This window comes from Grammomys surdaster, unplaced genomic scaffold, assembly GCF_004785775.1.
Source record: "Grammomys surdaster isolate TR1022 unplaced genomic scaffold, NIH_TR_1.0 186, whole genome shotgun sequence".
Lineage (NCBI taxonomy): Eukaryota > Metazoa > Chordata > Mammalia > Rodentia > Muridae > Grammomys > Grammomys surdaster.
Genome location: NW_021604631.1, coordinates 4045293 through 4063465, shown reverse-complemented (window position 1 = coordinate 4063465; position 18173 = coordinate 4045293). Strand labels below are relative to the sequence as shown.

General features: G+C 40.9%; 1 protein-coding gene across 4 annotated transcripts in view; it reads left to right on the top strand.

Annotated features, from left to right (window-relative positions):
- Positions 1-18173, top strand: part of Dgki (diacylglycerol kinase iota) — a 429274-nt gene that overhangs the window by 356658 nt on the left and 54443 nt on the right. For 2 of the 4 annotated variants that reach the window (XM_028768387.1, XM_028768386.1), the window contains 3 exons: positions 2403-2443; positions 3296-3423; positions 5044-5160. In XM_028768387.1, coding sequence (XP_028624220.1) covers positions 2403-2443; positions 3296-3423; positions 5044-5160 — 286 coding nt within the window. The remainder of the gene's footprint in view (positions 1-2402; positions 2444-3295; positions 3424-5043; positions 5161-18173) is intronic. The other 2 variants (XM_028768388.1, XM_028768389.1) reach the window with 2 other exon arrangements.

The window sequence follows — 18173 nt, the reverse complement described above, 5'->3', positions numbered from 1 at the left end:
GATGGGCGCACAGGTAGCTACTAAGCTTAACACACGTCAACCAGGACACAGGTTTCTGTTCCTAGCTCAGCTGACCGATCACTTCCCTCCAATCCCTGTTAATCCATAGCTGTGGGAAGCATCATCAATTTCTGCTCCCAGGTCACAGAGAAGCACTGTGTATCTAAGGAAAGTCGTTATGTTCCATATACAGGCTTAGATAAAATTATATTAGGAACAGTAGTTTTAACTATGGAACTGTATTACTATATAAGTATTCTATTGCAAGCCTTTCTTAATTGTTTTGAGCACTTATTTTTAACTTTGTAAGTTAACATACCAAATTGGTATGTTCACGCATTGGAAATCTTTTATGGCTAACTCTTGATTGGCATCAAGGCTGGAGTCGTGGTTGAAAGAGCAAAGAAGAGTCAGTCAGTCCTGCTGAGACGATGGTGCTTTAGACTTAAGCTTTTAAGCAAGACTTCTATTTCTGAGCCCACTTTCCTTCACAGTGATATTTTCCCCTCTCTGAAAAATTGAAAATAGATCCTTCTCTCATCCAAACCACAGTGTCCCCCACCCCTGCTCCAATCCTCCCAGCATCCCCAACTCTCAACTCGCATCTCCTCTGGATCCACTCCATCTCCATCTTCCATCAGAGAAGACAACAACCAAACATGACGAAACAAGATAGTAATTAAGGCAAAAGCCCTCATATCAAAGCTGAACAAGGCAACAGGAGAGGAGGAAAAAAGACTCAAGAGCAGGCAAAAGAGTCAGAGATACAACCACTCGCACTGTTAGGAAAATACCACAGAACACCAAGCTAACAACTATAATTTATATGCAGAGGACCTGGTGCAGACCCACTCAGGCTCCATGTTTGCTGCTTCAGTCTCTGTGAGGCCCTCTGCACCTTATCTAGTTGATTCAGTAAACTTCATTCTCTTGGTGTCCTCCATCCCCTCTGATTTTACAGTTCTGTCCCCTCTTTCACAGAATTCCCTGAGCTCAAAGGCGATCCAATGGCAACCTCCGATTTAGCCTCTCTCTTCTCATAAGGTCGGGCACCCACAGCCATCTGCTGCTGGAGGAAGCTAGAGAGAATTACTTTTAAAGTTTGTGATTAAAAGCAAATATTTGCATTCTTTCTATGTTGTGCTCTATATTTCTTATTGCTTTTGGTCTGTTTTGTAAAAACTCTCATATTTGGACTCTGTTAGATTTAAATAAGAAAAAACCAATATTTTAAATATATTTAATAATAAGAAGATGCAAATACAAATATATAAAGTGTTCAAAAACATCTTATGTTTTACTTCAGAAGTTTTCTTTCTTAAATAGATAGAGCCCAGTCCCATTTAGAGATTGCTTAAACAATAATCTTTGGTTTGTCATGGCTTCCTTCAGACATGTCTCTAGGGGCAGAGTATAGTAGGGAAATGATTTCATTGTGGACATATGTGATCTCTGGCCTGAATGTTGTTTTCCAAAATGAGAGTCACATTTCTGGGAAGTCTGTCTAACTATATCTTTCCTGGGTTTCTTTACTTAATAAAATGTTTAGTTCTCCCCTCAGTTAAAGTCCTGTGCTAATTCCTAGAGACATATGAGAATAAGTAAGAAATAACCCTTTAAAGATGCAGGCTTTTTAGTCTCAGGTTCATCTTTGAAGAGATTTAAGCAACCTGTCAGCGTGCATAATGTTTAGGAGGGACAGACTTTCTGCTGTTGGTAGTTGAAATGGAGAACAGTTTTGTTATGAAGAGCCCATCAGAGATAACCTCTCAGACAATTGAAAGTCTTTATTCCAGTCATCTAGAACTGTTATACCCAGGTATTCAGGACTTAACTATAGCACAGAGTATACAGAGCACAAGGGTTTTGAGGCAAAAACTAAACCTGGCATCTCAATCAGCAACTATAGGTACTACTTTGTGTAAGCAAGAAATTTGACAGAAGCAAAGATAAGCAGTTAGTTGGAGGTGAGGGTACTGTGTAAGCAAGTACAGAAGCAGGTAAGTTAGCTAGGACATTTTGACCTTGGGTTTCTAGAATAGAGTTGTGTAATTCTCTACCAAAGAGATCAAATACTAGTTAAACCTGAAGTGGCCTCAGAAGGAATTCAAAGATGGAGAACCCTCTGCACTGTTTGCCCTACAGTTTCATGTAGACTGAGGCATTTGAGTTACATTTTAAAGACAAACAAGGTACAGACAGCTGTGTGACTGGAAGAACTTAGGAGCAGTGGAATAACAGTGGACAAAGCATAGAAGTGATGACTTAGTAATAGATTTCGAGACTGGCCACCCATGTTGTATGCTTATAATATAAGGGCTTTGATTGACAGTGTAGTAGAAAGGAAGGCTGTGAATCTGGTGACAAATATCTAAATTCCTTGTATATTTTTTTCCCCTTAGCAACTTCTGCTGACCGCTTTTATCGAATAGACAGATCTCAGGTAAGTTCTTCCCAGCTTGTTGAAGAAAGTGAAAAGTCCCCAAGTCAACACAATATGTAGTTAGCTAGTCTCATAGATGTGTTTTTCTAATGAAAAGATTAAAGCTTTCCCAGAATAGGATAGTGTTTATAAGCTAAGCCACAGTGCCTTTTGTCTGCATGCGTTTATGACTTATGGGCTCAGTGAAATGGCTTGACATGGAAAGTGAGCATAGATAGCAACTTGAACGACAACTACTATTACAGTTCTGTACTTGAAGTTTTCTGTTACAAGGAACTTATACTCTGACTAAAGTAAACCTTATGTTTTTTAAATGCATTTTGGTTAGCTAATATTAATATATATTAATAGATTTATTAATACTCTCTTATAGTTAGTAATGAGGAAAAAATTATGTTTACCCATAACAACTCCTCCCTCTATTCAAATTTTCCTGGAAAAATACTATGCAGTATTGAACCCATTAAAACCAGCTTTTTCTTGATCATTGCCACTTAGCTTTGACCATGTTGTGGGGCAGAAGTCCAAGCTGTCATGTACTCGGGTAGCATGCAGGATGTCACATCTTTGATAGTGTCTGGGAAGAAGCAAGGGAAAGATCATTTCTGATTATATAGACACGATCCTGGTTAGGTGTGAGTCCTGAACCAGGCAGGTTCACCTCTCCCCATTGTCCTCTGCCAGAGACACTATGAAGTCAGGGAGGGATGGTAGATGTTCAGGCTCCTGGGCAAACAGTAGAATTATTTGGTTGTTGTGCAATTCACTTCACCCTGAGGCCAAGCATGCTTGGTTCTGTTATTCTGAGGGTGGTGATGTCAGCACCTTGACAGGTTTGTTTTCCTCCCTTAGGAACATTTGCACTTTGTGATGGAGATTTCTCACGATGAGATTTTTATTCTGGACCCAGATATGGCAATGTCACAGCAGGCAGGGACACCTCCAGGAATGCCTGACCTGGTGGTTGAGCAGGCTTCTGGGTGAGTGTGTTTCTCCTCTGTTGGTGCTGCCTTGGCTGGCTGTGGAGTGATCTTCGTATCTCCTTTGACTTTGGATTTGATATTCTAATGATATAAAAACATTTTGAATACAGATTTACTAATGTTTCCTTAAAGAAAAGCAAAGTAAAGGAAAGGAAAGTAAAAGTAAAGGCACCTGGTTCTGTAGTTGTTCCATTTTATAGAGATATATTTTTTCCTCCAGTTTTTTTTGGTTATTATTATCAAAGTACTTCGTGCTCATTTCCATATAGTTTAAATAGGTAGCTATATTACTCCCAAATTTGAGCAGCACTAAAGAAAAATTGCACAGATTATTGTACTAAAACTCATCTTGAATGATTGGACAGATGGCTCAGTTAGAAGAGCATGTACTTTTCTTGCAGAGGACCTGAGTTCAGTTCTCATCCCTCCAATTGGGTGTCTATACCACTATATTCCAGCTTCAGGAAGACTGATGCCCTCTTCTGGACTCTGGGGACACTTAGACTCACATGTATATACAACCACACATAAATACACACTGTATATATCAATAAAAGATAAGATAAATCTTTTAAAAATGAATGTTTGAAACTGAGTCAAAATTGAAAATTAGAAAATTTTACAAAACAAAACCAAAAAAAAAAACCATTCAAGCATTCCCACATACCTAACAGAAATTTCTAAAGCAAGTGACACTATAGTTATAATCATAGTAAAATCACAATGTCCAGTCTGTAGTGAGTTTACTAAATAAATCAAGACCCTATGCCATGTCTAAGTTATTTAAAAAAAAACTTTTAACAATTCAAAAATACTTATGAGTTGTTATGCATCAGATACTTGTGTAAACATGTGAGAGCCAGTAGTGCAAAACTAAAAACAGACAAATGTCTCTGTCCTTGTGTAAAAGGAATAGATAGCAGCTCCCTGGTGTATGGGAGTGATGGCTGAAGTACAGGTTGCCCTCAAAAGCATGTGCAGGCACTCATAGCAAATGCACATTGTATGTCGTAATGATAGCATAATCAAGTGTACTCTTCGGAGAAAATCCAGTCTGATGCCGTGTCCTACTAAAGAAGAGGCAGATGTCGGTGTCAACACCCCACATAATAAAGACTCTTATATTTATTTGATGAGGAGGGAGCCATCTGTTAAGGTAGCTTTGGGCTTTTTCCTCTTTCTATGCCAAGTAGTCACCCAAAGGGACAACTTCTTTTTTGGTTAGAGTTTTGTCACTTAAATCCAAACACAGAGTGTGGCCTGAAAATCCACCCTTGCTTTCTTATTTCTCAGCTGTTAGTGCCTTCAGAAAACAAAGATGCTATAAGAAGAAGGTTGGGCTTTCTTGTTTTCTAAATTATATTTCTGTGCCTGGCTCCTTTAATTCTATACTCATGTCACATGTAATAAAGTGGCTTAATCTTCAAATCAAAATGTCTCATCAATATAAAAAAGGACCAAGTCATACGAGTTACTTTCAGGGCTGTTGAGAAGCGATGAATACGAAGTATGTGTCCAGTAAAAATGGATTTCTCTGCTCACGCTTAAGACAAGATCATTATGAGAGAAAAGCAGAGTAAGATGTACAGTTACTTTCTGGTGCCATTTTTGCCCCAGGCTGTCTGACTGGTGGAACCCGGCCCTGAGGAAACGTATGCTGAGTGACAGTGGGATGATCACACCCCACTATGAGGACTCAGATCTGAAAGACTTCAGCCACTCCAGAGTGCTACAGTGAGTCTCCTGCCATTTTATAGTTATTGTTTTGCGATTATAATATAGTTACATCAAATCACCTCACCTTTTCTTCCTCCATACTCTCTCTCCCTTATACCCCTCCTAGTTTTCTTTCATATTCACAATCTCCTTTTCATTAATTGTTGGTGGTGGTGGTGCTGGTTCTGATGCTGGTGGCGTATAACCGGTTCAGTCTGAATAATATTACTTGTATAAGAGCCATAGACTATCTAACAAAAACCACAAGGGCAGGCATGAGAAATGATGGTCAGGGCTGTCCAAGAGATTCTCAGAACACCGTAGGCTAGGCTATTGTTACTGCCCTTGGTTCTTCCCCAGAGGTGGAAGGTAAGTCCTATTGCTGAGAACACCGTGCATGTCAGACAGAGAGCTCAGAGGCTACTAAGCTGGGTCTTGCTGTTTTCTATTGTTGTGATTGCTAGGGAGAGGGGACTGAAGCAAGAGCTGCCTTCAGTGGTACTCAAGCTGTCTCATGTCTCTGTGTCACTCTTGACATTTACTTGGCTTAGGTTTCGTCCTGGTGGATCTCCATCTTCTATTTTTCTCCCTTGTGAACGACCTTGAGACTGTATGCCTGGGTCCATAAACACTTTTAACTTCACTAGTGTTTTTGTTCCAGGAGACCAGAGTATGTCAGATCCCCCTATGAACTCTATCCTGAAGACATACATCAGAGTTTTGAATAGTTAGGAAAGGACACACAGGCTTTCATTGTGTGACCACTGGGATTTGTTACTTTGTCTCAATTTCTGAATGTAGGTATGTGCTTTATGTAATATTGTCCAATAGTTACTTTTTTTCCTACAGTGGTGTGGTAGTTTTCTTTGTTATTGTGACATAATTTAGAATCACCTGAGAATAGTCTCAGTGTGGGATTGTCTAGATCCTGTTGGCTTATGGATAGGCCTGCCTGTGAGGAGTTCTCTTTATTATGTTAATTTATGTGGGAAGAGCCACTCTAATGGTAGGTAGTACTTTTTCCTGAGTTTGAGTCTTAGATTTTAAGAAAGAAGAGAAAGTTGGCTGAGCAGTCAGCTTGCATGCATTAATTCGTCTCTCTCTGCTCTTTAGTGTAAATGAGGTATGACAGCTACTTCCAGGTCCCTCCACCCTGAATTCCACACAATGATGGACTGTAACCTAGAATTTTGAGCTACAATTATTGCTTAAGTAAGATGTCTAAGCTGACATAAGGAAGCTGGGACAAGGCAGGTGTTATTTATGTGTAGATGTGGCATGTAATAAACAAATACAACTCCTGAGTGTAGGTGAGTATCTGCGGCATCCTTTTTCTTCAGGATGTGTGACCATGGTTGGAAAGCAGTGTGCTGTTTGGAATTTTGCAGAAAAGTTGATACTTTGTGCTATGTGAATCATCTTATCTGCCCATATTTTGCTACAGGAACACATTATAGGGTACAATCTGAGGTCACAATTAAACCTATTAGTACCTAGTTTTAACTCAGGACAATCATCCCATCTCAGAAGTTATAGAAGAATATTGTCATTTATGAAACTGATCTTTCTTTTGTTTTGTTTTGCTTTGTCTTGTTTTTGCAGTTGAGTACAGGGTTCTAATCAGATAGTGATACTGACTTTAAACCGTTCAATCTTACCTTTTCACAGAATAAGAAGATTACTTAGCTTCTTAGGAGTCCACAGTTAAATGAAGAGGCAAGACACTGCATTGTTTCTTAAGAAAGGCCGGAAGCAATTTCCCCAAGACAAAGGGAGAAAAATGAGAAATCTCAAGCTAATTATTTCATTGGCAAAGGTTCTACTCAGACACCCTGAGGGCAAAAGGAGACTTCATTTTAATTACTTCCCTGTATGACTTCTTATTTTTTTTTTATGTGAGGAGGAGAAAGGAAAAAATGAATTGCTATGGGTTTTCTCTTTTTAATTAAACCATGTTGTTGGTTCCGTGTGGCTTTTTGATTGCTTACAATTCAGAGTGTTTTTCCATTTCCTTTTTGTACAGAATTAGGGCTTGTGAACAGGAATGACTCAGCCATCCATGAATGGCTAAATAAGTGGCCATCTATGTGTGGGCAGGCTTATTGGAAAATTAGACTTTTAATTATCTGCAGAAATACATATTAAGCCTTTACAGACCAGCTGAGTGTTTCAGTGTGTCTGTGGTTTCCAGAGAGTGGACTATTATTTCAATCTAGGCTGCAGTAGTCAATGCCCTCCAGAGAGCATACTCATATTCATGTCATAACATAGAAAAAGTTGTTTCTGAAAATAGTGACATTCTTCCCAAGAATTGCACATACAGGTAGCACTCCCAGAAGAGCCTATGTCGGAATGAGCGCTTAGTTTCATTGTGTTTCTCTGTTCCACAGCAGATACCAAAGTGCTTTATGTAAACTGGTTCAGTGTTTGCAAATAATCCACTTCTCTAATCTACATGATACCTAATATGAGATAAACAGGCCATAGGCACTTGTAGTACTGTATTATTTAGGGAAGAATAAGAAGAGCCATACATGTTCACTACAAATAATATTTTACTGAAATATTTTTATCATTGCTTGATTGAATCCATGGGTCTCCGGACATGGAACACTCACTGTAGTGCCTTTTTTATTAATTGATGAAGGAGGTACAATTCCTGGGCAGGTGAGTGTGGGCTGGAAGCTGGCTGAGCGTAAACCAGAGAATAAGTCAGTAAGTAAGCCAGAGAGCAACATTCCTCCATGTTTTTTTTTCCAAGCCCTTGCTTGAGTTCCTATCTTGACATCTCTTGATGATGAACTATGATCTGGAAGTATTAGCCTAAACCTTTCCTCTCCAGTTACAGCATCTTGATAAATGTGTCTTTCTGTGTGTGTGTGTGTGTGTGTGTGTGTGTGTGTGTGTGCACGCGCATACATGTATTTTCAAAGCTTAACATTACAAAGTATTTTCACAGTAGAAATATTTAGGAATAAATACATAAAAAGAACATGAGGGATTATTGCAATGAGACTGGTGTCTGCTAGACCAGTCTTAAAACCTTAATTGATGTGGGAAAAAAACAGGTTTAATTTCATCATCTTGATGATATTAAGTAACTGATTTCTGAAGAACAAATCAAAAGCGCTGAAGCTGACAAATATTATCTATCAGAATTTGACATGTTAAAAACATTCACAGAATGATTTGTGACTCTAGATCATTTATCAATAAAAGTTATTGTATGCAAATATGCCAAGTATTTCATTTGACAGGAGAACATCAGTAAAGAATACAGACATACTTATTGCAGCTTGATATGCCAGAGCTGGTTGATATCTATACAAGGCTTCCCCTTTTCTGAAGAAAAACAGGAGGAGTGGGTGGAGAAGGAAATGGCTGGAGGGGAAACTGTAGTCGAAATGTTAAATAAATAAATTAATTAAAAAGAATAAAGAAATTAATTAATTAATTAGAATAAAGACAGGAAGGGAGCCAACAGTAAAGATAATGAAATAAATGACTGATAATTACATTGAAAGAAAAAGAGTTGTTTCCTTGAGAACATAAATAAGAGGGTCAATATTCTGGAAAGAATTCTTACACACACGCACACTTACACACACACACACACACACCAGGGGATGGGGGAAAGATGATGAATGCACAGTTTGCCTCGGCTCATTCTTCCTCCACAGCACTAAGCTCACCCCTAGGCTTTTCCCTGGCCAGAGCCCCCCTGGATCTTCCTGCTATTTTCTCAGTGTTTTGAGCACTGAGTTTCTTCGATGCATCATTCTCCATCCTTGTTCAAGGATGGAGAGGGAAGCCATGGACAGGGAGAGCTCTGTTTCTGTCTCTGCTGTATCTTACTGAGTTTATACTGTTTCCATTCAGCACTATGAGCATTTGGGGCTAGGCATGTACACGCCCATGTACGCACAGGTCTGCCAGGAAGGTCTCTGATTCCAGAGATGGATGCACAGTATGCACACTGTCTTCAAAACCTGAGGACAGAGTACAGGACAGTCTTGAAGAATTTATTTTGAAAGAAACTGGCAAGCAGTTCCTGACACATTTTCTTGTTAGGATCATAATGAATTTGCCTTAAGGCTTAACAAATTAGTTTGTGTGTCTAAGAATGTTTATTTAAACTAGCATGTAGGGTGGAGCCGTTGCCCAGTAAGTAGACTCCTTGCATAGCATGTACAAAGTGCTGCGTTTGATAACAACAGCTCATCATGTGTTTGCACTCAGGGCTGGTGGTAGGAACATCTCAAGTACAAGATCACCCTTAACTTCATATTGAGCTGCAATTTTAGATCTTGTTTCAAAATGTTGCCCTTATCATTAATTGTTCCATGATTGCCCTGAGTGAAACTATATTTTGTTTAGATGGAAGACTTTAAAAGATGCAATTCTTATTTAGGTCTGTATCTTGTATTTAGGCAATTAAATTTTATCAAACAATCTACTTGGAATGTTCATCCCTGCATCTGTGAGACAGGAAAAGAAATGATTACTCCAGCATGCTACGAACACTCTGAAAACGTGGAAGACTAACATTGGAGTCCACTGGGGAGTTGGCAGGCACAGGAACCAGAAGTGGACTTAGTTTCTGAGTAACAGTAATCTTCAGGTTTCAGGTTTTTGGTTTATGAGACTCTCCTAAATTGATGGAAAGACATGCATTCATTTATTATATTATGTTTATTATAATAATATATAATTATCCCCAAGTCCTAAACCTGAAAGGTCCAAGGTAAAGGAATACCACCCAAGTAAGAGGGGACCGTCTTGTCCCTAGCCTAAGATCTGAGGGTGAGGTTGTAGCGTGCAGCCCCCAGACAGGCCATTTCCTGACACTAATGAGAAGTGAAATTGAGTTCATTATAAATCCATGGAGCTGTCTGTGTCTCAGCTTTTATCTGTTACCTTGTCAGCTGATGGAGCCTGATGGATCTTTGTGATTGGAAGAATAGTTCACTCACAGACAGATTGTTAGAAAGCTTGAGCTATGGTGTGTGAAGTCTGATTTATGATTCCGTTTTACTTCTAGGGAACACACTCAACTACTGAGCCAACTAGTATTGGTCACCTCTGGTACCCATGAAAGGCACTGGAGATACAAGCCTAAATAAGAAACGCCTTGCCCTTAAAAGGCTTATATTTAGTAGGGGAAATCTTATAGAAATCATTGGCTGTAATTCACTCTGATACGTATCACAGTGGATAATGCAAAGAGAAAACTAGAAATCAGAATTTGTTCCTTCCCTTATACTCCGTTTTTATTTTTTGTCATATGAAAAGTATGAATATTTTTATAAAATTGATTCCTAGGCATAGTTTACTGCACCATTTCACAAAAGCTGGTAAATACCAACTTTTTCTATATGTAATTAGAAATGTCCCTCAGAGAACACTCAGTGATAATTAAAATCAGTTTGGATATGTTTAAAGAAATCTGTAATTTTGAGACCATTTAAGGACAGGCAGAACTCGCCATCATACTTTAAATAAAAAATTTGGCCCTTTTCATATAGCTTACAATTCAGAGTCATGCTATGAAGACAACAACCCTAAATCCTCCCCCATTTCTAAAAACATCACATGTTCTTGGCTGAATGTAAGAGAAATAGCTTCTTGTCCTGCCGGTTCTCATCTACTCTCTTTCCTAAGTTTCTCTGGAAACGTTAAGTCAGGACCTGAGTCTAGGTAAAGTAGGGATTGTGCTTATTGTCAAAGCTGCAGGTTCCCAGAGGGAGATGAATGATTGGGTGAGGATTTGGACTGTGAAAATATCCTTTGAGCATCACAGTCAGATAAGAAGGAGAAAATTAATCTTCTTAGTGGGGTGTGGGCTTTGCTGGGCTGTGAGACGGAGTCAGTCTCATCAGAACAGAGATCGTCCCTGACATGTGTTTTGGGGAGATAGTTGGGTCCCCTGTGTGCTCACCTTTGACTGGCCTAAGTCTGGTCACCTTAGATAATCACCCCAGCTGGAAAAAGTTCAGGAAAGGCACATCTCCCTTTGGTCTTGTTTATCTCCTTTCTCTCCTCAAGTGCTTACCTCTGAGAGCCAAACACATGAGCCATCCTGTCCCTATATGTATAAAAAGCATCTAATAAGATATTTTCACTTTCTTTTTATGACCACTTCTCAAAAAATGGACAAATTGGGGAAATTGAGTCATGCTTCCAAACCCACCCAGGAGAATAGTCATCATAGGATCTCGGTAAGAGGGTCTTGTTTTGATTGGCATTGCAAGTGGGAAAAGGGGTTAGGAGAAATCTGTGCCAACATTAAAACACACACTGTATTGAAAATGCTGCCAGGAAATTCTGCCTTTCCAGTTTTATTAGTTCCAATTTTGCCAGAAATTACAGCACTGGAAACATTTACACATTTACCACTGTTAAGTGATTCTCTTTTTTTTTTATTGGATATGATATTTTATTTATATTTCAGATGTTATCCTCTTACGCCATTTCTCCCCCCACCAGGAACCCCTATCCCATCCCCACTCCTCCTGCTTCTATGAGGATGTACCCCACTCCCACCTCCCCACCCTCAAATTCCCCCACACTCAGCATCTAGCCTTCATGGGACCAAGGATCTCCTCTCCCACCTATGCCTGACAGGGCCACCCTCCCCTACATACACAGCTGGAGCCATGAGTCCCTCCCTAAGTGCTCCCAGGCTGGTGGTTTAGACTCTGAGAGCTCTGGTTGCTTGGTATTGTTGCTCTCCTCATTTTGTAAAAGTTGGCAGCCTTTCCTACTCATACCTGGGCAACAGTGGTCTGTGCATTGCTAATTTTGTCCCGGCAACCCACTGTGCTGTATCTGGAAGAGCAACGTATAATGATGCTTGAGGACTGAATGAATGAATGCTGGATATTAGAGGAAAGGTATGCTTGGCCTGGTGGTGCAGGCCTACAAAAAGACTGCTACTCAGGAGGCTGAAGCAAGAAGATTTAAGGTGTCTGATGTGTTGCTGTGGTGACCCTAATCCTGATCACACTGCAACAGAATAATAGATAAAATGCTGAGTGCGGTCGTCTAACCATGCAATCCATGTTTATGTTGCAAGCTTCAATAAAAAACTATTTGATCTGGGGAAAGTATGTAGTGAAATAATAAAAATGTATTCATTTCCCTGAGATGAGGCATGAACATTTCACAAGTTCAAAGATAAGCAGTCCTGATAGTGGGTGTGGGGAGTTAGAAGCCACTGTGATGAGCTTCGTGGTAAGTAGGGGGTAGCCAGAAATCGTTATGTCATGCAGCCTAAACCATGAGGTGTTTTCCATACTACTTTCCTGGGTATTTGGGGTTTTCTTCGTTACTTAGTCCTTGAAGACGTTGAAGTGATCTTTGAATGGAGAAGGAGATGACTCTAGAGTCTGTATCTATAGGCTGTATCTATAGGCTGTGTGGAAAGCTCGCAGCTTCTTGGCTTACCAAGTAGGCTGGGAACAGTGGACAGGAACTGCAAGGGATTCATAGGAAAATTTTTCGAAAACAAAGCAGAGGGAAGGTGGCTCTGTGGTTAAGAGCACAAGCTGCCTTTCTAGAGACCTGGTTTCTACTGCCATCTCCCACATGGTGGCTCGCAACTTTCTGTAAGTCTCGTCCTAGGGAACCCGGAGTCTTTTGGCCTCTGTGGACACTGCATGTATGTGATGCCTGGACATGAGTGCAGGCAAACCACTCGTGAACATAAAATAAAACTCTCTAAAAAATTATAAAATAAAAACCAGAGCAGAGAGAATAGCTTTGCCTTCCACAACAGTTTGCCTCCAGGCGTTGGGAGAAGCTGGCGGAATGTTAGAGCTTTTTTGCAATGACGCTGCATCAGTATCATTTAGAACTACGCTGTGGTAACCCCTTCTCTTCCTGCATGCAGAAACTGGAGTGCTGTTAGGCCAGTTTTTAAAAAGTGTTTCCAAGAATGTGTTAAAAGTGGAGACTTTGTGCACAGCCCATCTTGTCTCCCCTGGGAACAGCCCTGTGCCAGTACCAGGTGCTTTGTGCCATGGGATTTTGTACAGTCAGCCCTCTTTAACCCAGTTTACAGGACAGTTTTGGCTCTCATCAGTTTGATAAGTACAGTAGGGATACAGGGTAGGGAGGATGGTGTCCAAAGCTAAAGCAAGTGACCATCCATACAAGGGATACTAGTGCCACCAACTGACACAGCCTCTCTGCTAACGGGACAAGTTCTTTAGTCAAGGTTACTAATAGCCCTTTTGGACATGCTGGGGGCATCAGAAGACTGGGCACATTTTCACTGGGGCCCAAAACATCGTTTCTCCCTTTCTAAAAGGAAGTAAAACCCAACACTGAAGCAATCAGTTCATTCTTCTTAGAGCTGCATCCTGAAGAGCACCTGCTCCACAGGGTTTCCACCACATTACTGGACATAGTGACAGGATATTCAGGCAACAGAAGAGAATGTGGGAGTTACCACTTAATGCCATGCAGTACGCGGGCACCCAGCCTGGTCTTCCTTTCCTCCTCTCAATGGATGGTTAGCCTCATTCGCACATCAAGTCCCTTGTAAGTGTCAGGAAGTACTCTAAGCATCTCTCATTGATGCAGTGGTCTAAGTTCTTAACAGTGCTGTGCAAACAGTTCTTCTCAGAGAGAGCCTGTGGGCGCGTTTCTGTCCTGCTGTCATTACCGCAGTTCTTCTGCTTGTGTGTAGTATCCCTCATCAACACAAATAAATGTAATAACATTTTAAAACAAAATAAACCAATTAATTCCCAAAATGCAGACAGATTTTTGTCTCAACCTGAGCTGTTAGTCAGGGCTTCCCAAGTGCTGCTAAAGCTATGAGTCTGGTTTCTGAAGGCTACACCCCTGATTTCTTGTGTGTTTCTGCTTTGGTTGTATCTTTTCTGTTCCATTTTTCCCTTTTTAAGGCACACACTGACAAATGCTTTTGCAAAGACTGATTCCTCACAGATTTAAAACGCTCACATGCAGTGTGATCGTCAGGTCTCCATACTGAATAAGTAGGTAAACCTGACTCTTACCCTTTTTATCTATTGCTCTCTGGTGCTGAAGGTCCCTGGTCCTTATCACTTTGATGAAAAGAAACTCCTTTCTCATTTTGTTTACATTCCTGGGAAAGAACGGTAGGTGGCGGCAGGCAGTAACATTTCAATTCAAAGGGTATTTAGGAGCTTCCAGAAACTGACTGTGAAGAGTTTTCGGCAGGAAAAGCAAATTGTGCAAGCTAATGATGAAATTGCTTTTAAAACAGATTAATAGACGTTGATGCAAAAATCTATCTTAAAAAAAATGACAGTATATTTCAAACACAGCTTGCACACGGGCCATCCGGTGCTGTATTTGCGTAGAGAATCTTGAAGGTAGAGTGGTAATTGAGTGGATGGATATTCACCTCGAATGAAGAGCTCACCCATGTTTGAGGTGTGCCCTTCGGGGCTTTCACCTCACCGACAGTGCCCATCTCTGTGCTCCTCCTCCATCTCTGCCCTTCCCCTCTGTCAGGAGTGAATGTTACCTTTGAGGCTCTCTGGCTGTCCCTGATGGGGACTTGAATAGAGTGTGTTTGTCTCTCTCCTCTCAATGCTACTCTGTGTGGCTGCCATAGCTTTCATCCTTGCTCGCTCTCTGTTTCTAGCCTGAGCTCTTGTACGTCTGTGCTTTGTTCATTGTCTTGGAGAAATGAGCATCCCGAGAAGGAACAAAGCGAACAAAGGGGTTTGTGTAGTTGATGGAGATTCTCACTGCAAAGGACTTTGGGTCCTCTTGTTCTTAATTATAGATGCTCTGGGGCCAGAGTAACGGTAACAAAGTTGTACCTTGGACCTACTGGCTCGATGTGTCTCAGCAAGTCCTCAGAGTGACTTCATGGAGTAGTGTCCTCTAGGGATGGACAACACAGACCTTTGGTGGAAGCCCAAGGGAGAAAAACCCTTGCCTAGAAATATGCATCTGTAGTCCACTTTCAAAATGCATTAAAGCACACCTAGGTTCCCTTGATGTGAGTGGAGATGCTTGCCCATCAACAGGCTCCGGAAACTGCTAAGTCTACAGCAGACACCCTTTGACAGTGGAACAGTGGGAACACAAAGATGACGTTTCTTTAGTAGTTAAAAGGACCCTGAAAATGTGCCTGGAAGAAGTGTCCCATGAGGAATTGTTTTCCATTTGAGACATCTTAAGTGTCTCATAGCCAAGCAGAATACTCTGTTAAGAATGGCACTGAGTGTCCAGGTCCAGATATTTCTGAAAATTCACCATAGCAACAGAATGTACCTATGTGGTGGGCTTCACTGCAAAAAGATTATATTTTACCAAAGAGTGAGAAGCAATGAGGGAAGCCTAGGAAGCTCTCAGGACTGGTCAGGAAAAGGAGGAGGGAGGGAGGGAGGGAGGGAAAGGTGGATTGAGCAAGAGCATTGAGAGTTGATAAGTAAAATAAGAAATTTCTAATAGATTGGGTTTTCTGGTGGTTGTTTTTTTTTGTTTTGTTGTTTGTTTTTGTTTATTTTGTTTTTGTTTTGAGACAGGGTTTCTTTGTGTAGCCCTGGCTATCCTGAAATGCATAGACCAGACTGTCCTCCACTCACAAGATCCGCCTGCCTCTGCCTATGTTTTCTGTTATCACTTCGCCACACTGGGCAAGCCTGTGAGCCTGGTGTAACTATCTAGGAGTTCTCCCATCCCATCTACAGTCTATCGTCTTAGAAAACACCTCATTTCTGAGTATTTTCAGAATATAGTTTCCACTCTGCGCCTCAGACTTGGCTTTCACACCCATCTTGAATGTTCATTTCAAGCTTTTCTGAATGAGGTGACCCCATCATTCTGATGGTCCCCAGCATCCGATTGTTTGTAAATAGTAAGTCCATATGCTGTGGATGCTGAGAAGGGAGACAGGCATCATTGTGTAGATAATTCTTTTCAAACACTGTGGGGTCCGCTCCTCGTATTCATCTGCTCTCTCTGGTGTTGACAACCAGTTTCTCAGGGAGAAAATGATGCCCATATCCCGAGGAAGGACAAAGAAGAGAAATTATGGATGCTTTTAAGTGAAAGCTATGAACTGTGAAAAAAGGGAAGCATTGTTTTGAGGCTTTAAAATAGATCGAAGAGACTAACACTTAAAATATATAAATTTATAAATCTTAAAAGTTTAGGGCAACCAATGGGAACTACCACAAATGCATATCTCCAAAACCTGCAAGGATATAAAGACTAGAATGACCATGGCATCTATTTTAGCTCCGAGGTCACTGTAGGAGAGCAGTGATGTGGAATAAGAATTAACACTTTAAGGAATAAGCCTTCACGATTTAACCTCTTTTTGCTATTATATCTTGTCGCTTTGCTCATATTGTTATGGTAATTATTTAAAATGGCCTCTGGTCATGCTGACTATCTAAGCTGCTGTGGCTCTGCCTAGCCCAGCCGCCATGTTTCTCAGCCTGAGGCCATGTGCGCGCTGCAGCTAGAACCGGCCAGCCAGTAACACCAGCCCTGCTGCCCACTAGATGCCAGCGTGAGGGATGGCTCTGCCAATCTTCCACGCTGTCTCCGCAAGGCAGGGCATTGCCCAGACCATTCCGCCATCCATGCGGGCCCAGTAAGAGAATGAGACTCTAATTCTTATTGATTAATCAAAGGTTCATATGTTTGATAATGATTAATAACAGGATGCCCATACAAAGAGAGAATTGTATCCCAATTAGCTAACCTGATTATAAGTTGTTCCCCACGAGTGCTCTCCATACCTGTGTGGTTCTCCATCCTCCTACACCTCTGCCCTTTCTAGCTCCTCCTCTTCCTCTCCTTACTCCTCCCACCTTAGCTCCTCTTGCACATAGGAAATTGGACATGTAGTTTTCAGTGTCCTTAGGCCTTGTGACTGACCTACGTGAAAGGAGGTTTTGAATAGAAATTTGTGGATGGTGGCAGTTTAAGAATGGTCTTTGATCTTGTGCTACAGGAGAGACAGATTCTAGATACAGCACTGCCCAATACACCACCAATGGGTGGTGTATGTTTTAGGTCTGATTCCCTCAGAATCCTATTAAAGTAGAATAATCTAGTACAATGACACATTGCAAAAACATATGACAGTTGCATATATCCACACGCTTCTGTGGAAAACCTCTATTTCAGAGAATAAACACAGTCCATCAGAAGTCTAGAGATACTACCTACAACCTTCAACACAGATTTGCTTGTTTTGAAAAATTGCTTTAAGAACTCAAACATCTTTTGTTTTGAAATCCTCATGTCTATATTAGTTTAAATATAAGGTAAGCATTAAAACAAACCCATACTAGTTAATGGCATGATCTTCTACCTAAAACAGTAGATGTTTCTCTTTTCTGGCATGTCTAGAAATCTCTATCATGTGTGTAAGTATGGTCTCTTGCCAGTGAGTGTTCTGCCATAGCATGACTCAACAGAAGACTAGTTTTTTAAAAAGTGTCTTTGGGTAGCAAGATGGTTCAAATGGATAAGGGATATGTGCTTACCATCAAGCCTGAAGACATGAGTTTGGATCCTGAGACCCAAGTGGTGGGAAGATGGGATCTACTTCCACCAGCTGTCCTCTGACTTTGATATTAGTAGCTTAGGCTAGTTGGTCTTACTCTTTAAAAAAAAAATAAAAATTGTGACCTTCATCTAAAAAAAGAAAAGGAATCTCTATCCAGAAGAAATTGTTCTGGTTTTATGGTTCTTACACCCTTCCTGGGTTCTCTTCTGCCGTGTCCCTGAGCCTTCAGTGCTGGAGTTGCATTGTAGATGCACTCCACAGGGCTGTGCAGCCCGTGGTCTCTCACCCTTTGTAGTTTGACTAGTTGTGGATCATGCTCTTGACCCAGGATTCCTGGAAACTTTCTGGTAGCCTGCACTGATGTGGGCTCTTTCCCTGAATCTTTACCATCATCGTTATGTTTGCAAATTTGGATATCAGTGGCCACTCTAAGCCGAAGTAAGATCTTGTGGTTCTGGCTTTCGGCTTCTGTTTTCCTGATGAGTGATGATTCTGAGCA